This window comes from Nematolebias whitei, chromosome 11 (genome assembly GCF_014905685.2).
Source record: "Nematolebias whitei isolate Nwh7 chromosome 11, NemWhi1, whole genome shotgun sequence".
NCBI classification, from domain to species: Eukaryota; Metazoa; Chordata; class Actinopteri; order Cyprinodontiformes; family Rivulidae; genus Nematolebias; species Nematolebias whitei.
Window position 1 is genome coordinate 49750169 of NC_056508.1, and position 11018 is coordinate 49761186.

The 11018-nt window shown below is 39.9% G+C and overlaps 1 protein-coding gene across 1 annotated transcript in view; it reads left to right on the forward strand.

Moving 5' to 3' along the window:
- The window catches only part of abt1 (activator of basal transcription 1), a 50635-nt gene extending 40906 nt beyond the window's left edge, over positions 1-9729 (forward strand). The window contains exon 5 of the mRNA XM_037684447.1: positions 9476-9729. Coding sequence (XP_037540375.1) covers positions 9476-9652 — 177 coding nt within the window. The 3' untranslated portion in view covers positions 9653-9729. The remainder of the gene's footprint in view (positions 1-9475) is intronic.
- The last annotated feature ends 1289 nt before the right edge of the window (positions 9730-11018 follow it).

Genomic DNA, 11018 nt, shown 5'->3' on the forward strand with positions numbered 1-11018 from the left:
CAATATTATAGGCAGAAACATGGGTGTGCTATGGGGTCTCCAGTTTCTCCTATTGTTGCCAACCTGTACATGGAGGAGGTAGAAAAGAGAGCCTTGACGTCCTTTTCAGGGACACCACCAAGTCATTGGTTCAGGTATGTTGACGACACCTGGGTTAAAATTAAATCTCAGGAAGTCCAACATTTTACTGACCACATCAACTCTGTGGATAAATACATCAAGTTCACATGAGAAGATGTAAACAATGGCAAGTTGGCTTTCTTGGACTGTGAGGTCTCAGTTTCTGATAGAGGACATTTGCAAACTGAGGTGTACCGCAAACCCACCCACACAGACCAGTATTTGCAGTTTGACTCCCATCACCCTTTGGAGCACAAGTTAGGAGTCATCAGGACTCTGTATCACAGAGCAGACAGCGTCCCCACTAGCTCAGGAGCCAGGCAGAAGGAGAAATCCCACACAAGACAGGCTCTAGAGCAATGTGGATATCCTAACTGGGCCTTCCTGAAAGCAGAGAAGAAACCCAAACAGGACTCCAGTCAGCCAACAGGTGAAAAGGAGGAACCCAGACCCAGACCAGTGGTCATTCCATATGTTGAGGGAGTATCAGAGAAACTGAGACGTTTATTTTCTAAACACAACGTCCCAGTGGCTTTTAAACCCCAAAATACATTACGGCAAAGACAGGTTCATAAAAAAAAAAAAAAAAAAAAAAAAAAAAAAAAAAAGTTTGTGTATGCTGTTCAGTGTCAGGAGGGCTGTGATCAGTCTTACATCGGGGAAACTAAACAGCCACTGGCCAAAAGGATGGCCCAGCACAGAAGAGCAACATCATCAGGCCAGGACTCTGTGGTCTACACTCATCTCCGGGCCAGCGGTCACTCTTTCAGGGATGAAGATGTTCACATCCTGGAAACAGAAGAACGATGGTTTGAGAGAGGAGTAAAGGAGGCCATCTTTGTGAAAAGAAATCGTCCATCGTTAAACAGGGGTGGAGGCCTCCTGGTTCAACTGTCCCCCTCTTACAATGCTGTTATTGCTAGTATCACTCAGCCCTCTGGGAATAGTAAACAGCCATCAGTGTACTAATGATCCATTGTTAGGCTGATGGTCCTTGTTGATCATGGAGCAGCTGGTTTTGGTTGTCAGCAGCAAAACTGGTTGATCCACTCTGAGAAGGTGCTATTTAAGAGACTGAGCTGAATACAGCACCTCAGACTGAGGAAGTCTCTCGGATGAAAGACGAAACGTTTCTACATCTTCTTTGTTATTTTACTTATTTTTTTTTTTTTTTTTTTTTTTTTTATGTCCAAAGGACCAGATTTAACTTTCTTGGATTTTTCTACCTGGATTATTGAGCATGCATCAGAATACTTGCTAAGAGTGGTGAGTGCATCCCTCTCCTCTCTACTGATGTTGGAAGGTGGTGGTTTGGCATTGCTGAGGCAGGCTGAGACTTTGATTCTGAGCTGTTCTGCCTCACACTCTAATTTTGTTGTTGCGGATGGCTGACTCAGTGGCTGTGTAGATGAACATATACTGTGATATATTCATAAATTAAACGGATTCATTCATTTTTCTGGACTGAATAATATCATGTGTTGAATTATTAAATGTGGACAAACGTGTTTATCTTTGACTCACCAACAACAGTGAGTCATTTATTTAAAAACGATTTAAACACATCACACATTTACATTAATTTGGCAAAATGATTTCAACAACAACATGGCTTAATTAGCGAGTTTACAATTAGAAAACCATACGGCGATGGTTTTCTCACTTCAAGCTTCACAACAGACATTTCTGAAAATATCTGGAATGATTTCTAGCAGGATAGAAGAATTTTAAAGATGGAAAATGAAGTTTATCTTGAGAGAGATGGGTGAGGGAATTTGTCTGTTATAACCAGAACAACACGCTCCTTCTGGACCCAGCTTAACCAAAGGTACACTTTGCGGTTGAAGATCGACTCTTTACCTTGGCAGAGATAATTCCGACTTTGGTGTAGAGTTGCCTTCAAACGCTCTCCAGCGTCTCCGTAAGGATAGTAGGGAACCGTTCGGGGTCGTGAGATCATCCCAGAACAGACATTTCATAATTCCTCTGAACTTCTCTCGTTCAGCTTAGTTGCTTTTCCTCCAGCATTCTGAATTCCAGCATTCTGAACTCTGCTGCTCTCGGAACTTACTCACAGCATTCTCTCAGCGTTCTTCTCAGCGTTCTTCTCAGAACTTCTCAGAACTAGGAAGTGTTGCACCTTTTAAAAGAGGTCACTTCCGGTTCATTTGAGAACTTTCTGATTGGTCGGTTGACCAAACAGAGGTGTGTTTTTGTGATGTAAGAGGTTATTAAAAGTCAAGGAAAAAGATTAAGTTTGTTTAAGAACAGACAGAAAATGTTTTTGAAGATTCCAGACTTCTTGGAGTCAACTCTCTCATATCTGCCTGAAAAAGTTAAACATGACATTTCTTTTTCAGTAAACTTGCAGTTGACCGAAACTTGACCTTTGACCAACTTCACAATTTGCTCATTTCAGACAGAAGATCAAGAAATTGAATCATTACTCTGTAACACATTCTAACTTGATTTCCACTTTGAATGAGGATTAAAAATCACTAATACTGTTTTACAGTTGATTCAGAATGAGTAGTTCACTTCAACATTTAAAAATGGTTTGAACTAAACACACTTTGATTTATCAAAACATTTGTAAAATAGTAATGATAATAGAAAAGAGAGTGTTCTTTCAATTGATCAGTGCAGGACACTTAGAAAGTCTCTGGATGAAATTAATCTTGTGTTTCTGGACTCAAATCAATGAAATACAGTTCTTGTCGCAGGAAGGCCCTCAAGGCCAGGACTTTGACCTGAGGCTTAGTTCACTACAGCTGTGATAATCTCCACCAGAGGAATTCTTCTTGGTGCAACCACAAAGTTCAGTCCCCTGGCAAGTTTGAGGCAATCTTGGCCAAAGTGATTCAAAATATCCTGATGCATGCTCAGTAATCCAGGTAGAAAAATCTAAAAAAAAAAGTTAAATCTGGTCCTCTGGACATTCAAAAAAAAAATCAAGAAATAAATAACAATAATAATATCTTTCGGATAAAAGACGAAACGTTTCTACAATTTTTTTTTTTTTTTTTTTTTTTTTTGAATGTCCAGAGGACCAGATTTAAATTTTTTAAATATTTTTCTACCTGGATTATTGAGCATGTATCAGGACACAAATATTAATGTTATCCTTGTTTTTAGTATACACAACAAGGTTAATAATAAAATAATCATATGTCTAATACTTGTTAGATATTTCAGTCTTATTTATCATATAATATTATACTATAACATTCATATATAATATATTTTTGTTTACTAGGTTGTTCAAATAACATACTCATAGTAAGTTAGATAATTTCTCCTCTCCATCTATCAGTTATTGAAAATGTGTTCTCTAATCTGGAATTGTTTTCCCCCATCTTAAATCATCCTTCTGTCTCTAAGGGAGTCTCATAAGAATGGTTTTATACCATTAGTGTATTTTTATTTAATGTTTTTCAGTCTACACCTTAGATTTATCATACCATACCATACCATTTTATTTATAGAGCACTTAAAACAGCGACAAGGCCAACCAAAGTGCTGTAACAGACAAAACAACAGGTAACTTCAAAAAGCGTTCAATACAAAAACAACTGGACTTTATTTGTAACAGAAGACATTTCGCTCCTCATCCGAGGAGCTTTCTCAATTCAAAGAGCAGAGAGTGAGAGATTCAGGTTATAAGGCTGAGTGAGATACGTCCAGTTGTTTTTGTATTGAACACTTTTTGAATTCATCATGTCCTGGATGACTGAGAATCTTCACCAGCAACAACAGGTAACACACAAAGCAATATACAAAATGAAGTAAATCAGAATATAGACATAAAAACGATGCAGATAATGACGACTAACCAGTGTGGAGCATACAGGTTCAAAACACAGATCACTGTTTGTCTTTTAAGTTTAATACTTTTTTTAAATAATATGTAAAGGGTGTTTTCTGCCAAGGACACTTAACTTTTATAGAAATATGTCATTATAGCTGTTTCTAATCTACTAATATATTTATCATAATATTCCCCAAAAACTTTTACCGTGGTTGGTTTAATTTCACAGACGTGTTTGAGTTCCCTCATTGATTTAATTTACGTTCACCTGTAATAATTCCAAATCTTGCAAGAAAAAAATACAAAACAAGGTCAGACGACACTGGTAGCCATCCTGCTTATCTGGGCAACAAGACTCCAATCAATTTGATCCAGACAAAATGACACTATGACCCCCACACACACGATACTGTAGTAAGTGAAAAACATATTTGACCTGTCACATCTACATCATTATCCTCAGAGAGAATGTCTTTGTGTTTTTATATACTCACATCAAATTGAGTGCGGAGATTTCTGTTTTCTGTCTGGGCTGCCAGTTTGAACTGTACCTGTTGGTAGGGATGCACCGATCCACATTTTTTACTTCCGATCCCGATACTTCAATTTTAGATAACGCCCGATACCTATCCAGTTCCGATATCATCATTGATTTTATATGAGACTGTAATAATCTCAAGTACAATTTGTACATATATATGCATGCAGGTCCAAAAAGACAACTTGAGATAAGTTTTATTAATGTTGGATAAGTTTTAAAGTTAGAATTAAATTCTGCTAACACAAAACATGTTTGTTTTTAATCCTAGCTTTAAAGTGGATATTAAAGTGATTATTTTAAGTGATTGTTTAAAGTTATTTTATGTATTTTTTAAATAAGGGGCAGATATAAGATTTTTCTTCTTTTTGCACTCTTTTCATTCAATCTTTTCTTTTTGATGAATTTGTTTTGTTTCTTTTAAATGAATGAATAAATGAATAAAATAAAATGTTAAATGGCTTTAAACATCTGTTCAGTTCATGGCATAAACCAACACAGACATGTTCCTGTTTTTAATTATTTACATCACTTTAAAATGTAGCTGGTTTTTTTTTTTTAATATATATATATATAATTTTCTTGTAATTTTCAAATCATGTTTTTTTATGATTGTCTACTGTTCTACTGATAAATATCTCCTGGAGGGTAAACTATATCTTGGCTGCAAGTATCAAGCTGTGAAATCCTTCATTTTCTACAACTGATAGTGGTTGGTCATAAATTATGAGGAAGTTTAGCAACTTCTCAGTAAACATTCGAGTTCCGGAGCTTCAGCGATGTCTTCTTCTTGTTCAATCTGCAGCAGGTGGTCTGATTTCGGTCAGCCGCGCTCAGTCTGTCCCTCCTCAGAGACGGGCAGCGTTAGCGGGGCTGATTGGACGCGGCTGGCCGAGGTCGAGTTGCCTATTTTGGGTTGAGCTAAGAGCAGCGCCCCGCTGAAGCCACGGAGCTCGAATGTCCAACATAAAACTAACTTTACCATGGTTTAATGTGGTGCTATGGCTCTGCAGACATTGCACGTTTCTGTCTTGTTTTGTGGTGTTTCTAGTGTAAAATACTTCCACACAGCGACATGTTGAGATGAAAAGTTGGTTAGCTGTTAGCCACAGTGCTGCTAACTCAGCCCTCATGTTGTAGCTGGCTGCAAACTATGAACTGGATTTCCTGAATGTGAGGCGGGTCTTATTACTCTGGGTTCATGAGACACGCCTCCGTTCAGGAAATCCAGTCCATAGTTTGAAGCCAACATGCATCATGGATCAGAAATCTCTGCAGGTTGGATCGGAAAAATCCGATACGTAAATTATGCTGTATCAGAGGCCGATACCGATACTGGATCGGATCGGCCCCATCCCTACCTGTTTGTCTTGAAAAGTGAGTTACATAAATTTAGGTTAATATAAAAAGGTCCCTTACCAATTTTATGCCAGATGTGTGATGTTTTCCACCGCCTTTGGTTTTATAAATATACGTATGAAGACGATCAACTTGGAGCTGAATCATACAACATTAGAAAACATTTGACCAGAGGCAGGTAGGAAACAAAATGTAGGACTTTTTACACTTTCCAGCTATTTAATTTCTTAGATTGACTGGCTTTGTGGGAAAAATAAATAAATGCAAACAGTGTAGCTCCTGGATATGAACTTTCAATAAAACTCTTAAGTCAGGGGTGCTCGGACTTTTTCATCATGCGAGCTACTTTTAAAATGATGAGTCAGAACGATTTATCTACTGGCCCTGTTTACACGAGAACAACCTCTGGAAACATTTGTGTTTTTTCAATGTTTAATGGGGGTAATAAACAAAAAATGACTGGGTTTACACGAAAACGCTGTAGTTTCCATGACAGTCGGGTTGCTAGATAAGAAATGATGAACTAGTACTGTGGTTTTAAAATGATAGTATTTTGACCTAAACTGTCATATGCGCTGATTAAATATATTCTAAGATTAGGTCTGTGTTGTGTTTGTTGAACATGTGCACAGAAAAGGAGGGGGTAAATAAGACATTTTAAATTTATCTGGCAACCCAGATGCATGGCTCAGCTACATTCATCGAGCATGCACCATCTGTATGATCACCATTAAGTCCCAACTGGTGAATACACTAATGTCACTTTAGACCATGGATTTTATTAGTTTTTCTCCTACATGCTGAAAAAGGGTGCGCAGCACAAAACACTTTGCTCTCTGCCATTTATAACTGTTAGTGCAGAAAAATTGGGTGCTGCAGCCACCTGGAGTGCGCATGTGCCACTTCACACTTGGAGCATTTCACACTTTGGGGGTGGGGGGTGATTTCCCCCCCAAATCCTGGATTCAGAAACTGTTGCATTTTGAGAGCTGACTGCGGGTTGTCAGTCACTGCAGCTAGCTACGGCTAGCTGTGGGCCTCAGGCTTCCTCTCTGACCCTGGACCTTCAGCCAGCCCCCACCGCTTCCTCTGGTTCTATCTCTCTCAGAAGTGGCAACTCATACTATCAATAAATCAATGAGACGTCAATTAAGTTTTATCAATTATATTAAAAAAGGCAGGAAAAGGTTACAGCTTTACGACGCTGGACTCTCCGGACTGTGACGCGTTCACAGACCCGCAAGAGCCTTGAAGTCCCGTGTCATTACTAATTTATGGGGTCCTATGACTCCTCCTTTCGCAGAAGGGGAGCTCAGCCTATCAGTGTATGAGGGGGCGTGGCTAAGTGTGGTCTTATGTGGACTGACGTGTTAGGAAATATGAGACAGTGCTCCAAAGCCTTCTACGTGATGTGGCAAGCAGATTAAACTATATGACTGATATTGAAATCCCAGGAAGACTTTCTTGAGAGCTGCTGGCCCAGTTTAACCCAGTCAGAACCGGGTCATAATTTTATTATAATCCCGTCTCTGATCAGATCAAAACCATAGGACCAGTCTAAATAAGAAATATCTTAACAGAAACCTTCGGTTTCAGAAAGGATGAGGGCTGTTCCTGTAAACGAACGGCCAAACGTTTCACGTCGTTTATAAATGGGGCCTCAGACTGGCTGCCCTGTACGTCAATCAAGTGAGAAATTTTATAGATGGATGATAGGATGACATCTATTTTTTTATGTCATGCCATCTACCCATAATACCTTTGTGATCTACTGGTAGATCGTGATTGACGTATTGGGCACACCTGATCTACAGGTCCTTCTCAAAAAATTAGCATATTGTGATAAAGGTCATTATTTTCCATAATGTAATGATAAAAATGAAACTTTCATATATTTCAGATTCATTGCACACCAACTGAAATATTTCAGGTCTTTAATTGTTTTAATACTGATGATTATGGCATACAGCTCATGAAAACCCAAAATGCCTGTCCCAAAAAATTAGCATATTTCATCCCACCAATGAAAGACAAGTGTTTTTAATACAAAAAACGCCAACCTTCAAATAATCATGTTCAGTTATGCACTCAATACTTGGTTGGGAATCCTTTTGCATGAATGACAGCTTCAATGCGGCGTGGTATGGAGGCAATCAGCCCGTGGCACTGCTGAGGCGTTATGGAGGCCCAGGATGCTTCGATAGCGGCCTTAAGCTCATCCAGAGTGTTGGGTCTTGTTCTCTCAACTTTCTCTTCACAATATCCCACAGGTTCTCTATGGGGTTCAGGTCAGGAGAGTTGGCAGGCCAATTGAGCACAGTAACACCATGGTCAGTAAACCATTTACCTGTGGTTTTGGCACTGTGAGCAGGTGCCAGGTCATGCTGAAAAATGAAATCTTCATCTCCATAAAGCTTTTCAGCAGATGGAAGCATGAAGTGCTCCAAAATCTCCTGATAGCTAGCTGCATTGACCCTGCCCTTGATAAAACACAGTGGACCAACACCAGCAGCTGACATGGCACCCCAGACCATCACTGACTGTGAGTGCTTCACACTGGCATTTTGGCAGTTTGGCATTTCCTTCTCCCCAGTCTTCCTCCAGACTCTGGCACCTTGATTTCCGAATGACATGCAAAATTTGCTTTCATCCGAAAAAAGTACTTTGGACCACTGACCAACAGTCCAGTGCTGCTTCTCTGTAGCCCAGGTCAGGTGCTTCTGCCGCTGTTTCTGGTTCAAAAGTGGCTTGACCTGGGGAATGCGGCACCTGTAGCCCATTTCCTGCACACGCCTGTGCACGGTGGCTCTGGATGTTTCTACTCCAGACTCAGTCCACTGCTTCCGCAGATCCCCCAAGGTCTGGAATCGGCCCTTCTCCACAATCCTCCTCAGGGTCCGGTCACCTCTTCTCGTTGTGCAGCGTTTTCTGCCACACTTTTCCCTTCCCACAGACTTCCCACTGAGGTGCCTTGATACAGCACTCTGGGAACAGCCTATTCATTCAGCAATTTCTTTCTGTGTCTTACCCTCTTGCTTGAGGGTGTCAATGATGGCCTTCTGGACAGCAGTCAGGTCGGCAGTCTTACCCATGATTGCGGTTTTGAGTAATGAACAAGGCTGGGAGTTTTTAAAAGCCTCAGGAATCTTTTGCAGGTGTTTAGAGTTACGTCGTTGATTCAGATGGTTAGGTTAATAGCTTGTTTAGAGAACCTTTTCATGATATGCTCATTTTTTGGGACAGGCATTTTGGGTTTTCATGAGCTGTATGCCATAATCATCAGTATTAAAACAATTAAAGACCTGAAATATTTCAGTTGGTGTGCAATGAATCTGAAATATATGAAAGTTTCATTTTTATCATTACATTATGGAAAATAATTACCTTTATCACAATAATGCTAATTTTTTGAGAAGGACCTGTAAGTACTTTGTGTTCTTGGTATTCACAATGGTCTGAATGTGTTTCCTGCAGTTGCCACAGTGAATTGGGGCTCCACTGATTGTGGCTTTTTATTGCACCTGTGCATGCTCTTTAACTTTAGGTTAACACACTCAGAGATAATTCAACTTGTAATCAGACTTTCTGGAACCTTTCTGAATTATTTTTTTTCTTTCCATTTTATAAATATTTTGTTTGTTTGTTCTCAGGTGGATGAGAAAAGGTGGGAATTCACCCAGCGACCAACAGAGGATGAGTTTCAAAAGAGGAAGAAGACAAAGTCTATTTCCCAAAAGCACTTGGACAAGGCCTGCCTCCTGCAGGAGAAGAGCCAATCAAATGCCTCGCTGCTGGTGAAGATCTTTAACTCCAGTCCATCTGAGTAACGGCCAACAGCTGAAACATTAACTATTATTAATGCCTCATTGTCTAACTAATCCCATGCAGACACATGGCAAAAGTAAAAGCAAGTATTTAATAAGCTGATTTTTGGATTATTTGAAGTTATGAATAAAGTTTGTTGTACTTTGTTATTTGCATTGTTTTGTCAAATTCAAAATTTAACCAAACCAGTAGAGCCTCATCTTAGCAGGAAAGAGAGATCCTTTCCCGATCATAGGGGTCACTGGTGCCCATATCCAGCCATCACTGTGCGAGAGGCGGGGGACACCCTGGACAGGTCTCCAGTCTATCACAGGTGTTGTGTTCCATTGAAGACAAGAAGGAGGCTGCCTGCTTCTGCGTTCAGCAACACTTTATTTTGTTTGCCACACTTGTATCAATCATTTCTTCTTCTATCTATTTATATTCTCGCCTCAACATGTGAGCAAGAACTATACCGACACCTAGTAGTTAAAATTTGTATTGACATATCTTTACATCCTCCTTGCTTTAAAGTGCTTGGAGGCTCTCGAAAGTGCTTTTGGACTAGCTGAGTCTGGTGAAGACCTGTATTTCTCTTTCAGGCTCTTACAGCAACAACTTGGTGAAATAGTGACTGGATATGACCATCTCGTTATTATGGGTGATTTGAACATCCACGTTTGTTGCCCAGACAAACCTTTGGTAAAAGAATTTTTAATTCTCATTGACTCTTTTAATCTGGTGCATTCTGTGTCTGATCCTACACACGATAAAGGTCACACTCTAGATCTTGTGCTCTCTTTGGGATCACCTGTGTCTAATCTGGAAATTCATGATTCTATAATCTCTGATCATATGCCTATAACATTCCAGACTGTTCTCACATATGCTCCTGTTAAAACTCGCACTCCTGCTCAGAGCTGTCGGATTATTAACCCCTCCAGTGCTGGTCAGTTCACTGAGGTTTTCTGCCAGCTCTGTCCACCTGCCTCAACTGATGCTGAGGATCTGAGTTCTTGGCTCCATTCATCCTGTCTGACTGTGTTGGATACTGTGGCTCCTTTAAAGACCAAACAGCCTGGATTTAAACATGAGCCATGGCTTCAGAACAGAACAGCTCGAGCTGTCAGACAGGAATGTCGCAGAGCGGAACGCAGGTGGAGAAAGGACAAGCTGCAGGTGTCCCTTCAAATTTTTAAAGACTGTTGGCGCAATTACCAGGACACAGTTAAAGCAGCCAAAAAGGACTATTTTTCTAACTTGATTTTATCCCACAGCCACAACCCACGTGTTCTTTTTAGTACAATTGACTATTTTCTTAATTCTCCACAGACACCTGGTTTTGAATCATCTACTCAGTTGTGCAATAATTTTATGCAGTTTTTTATT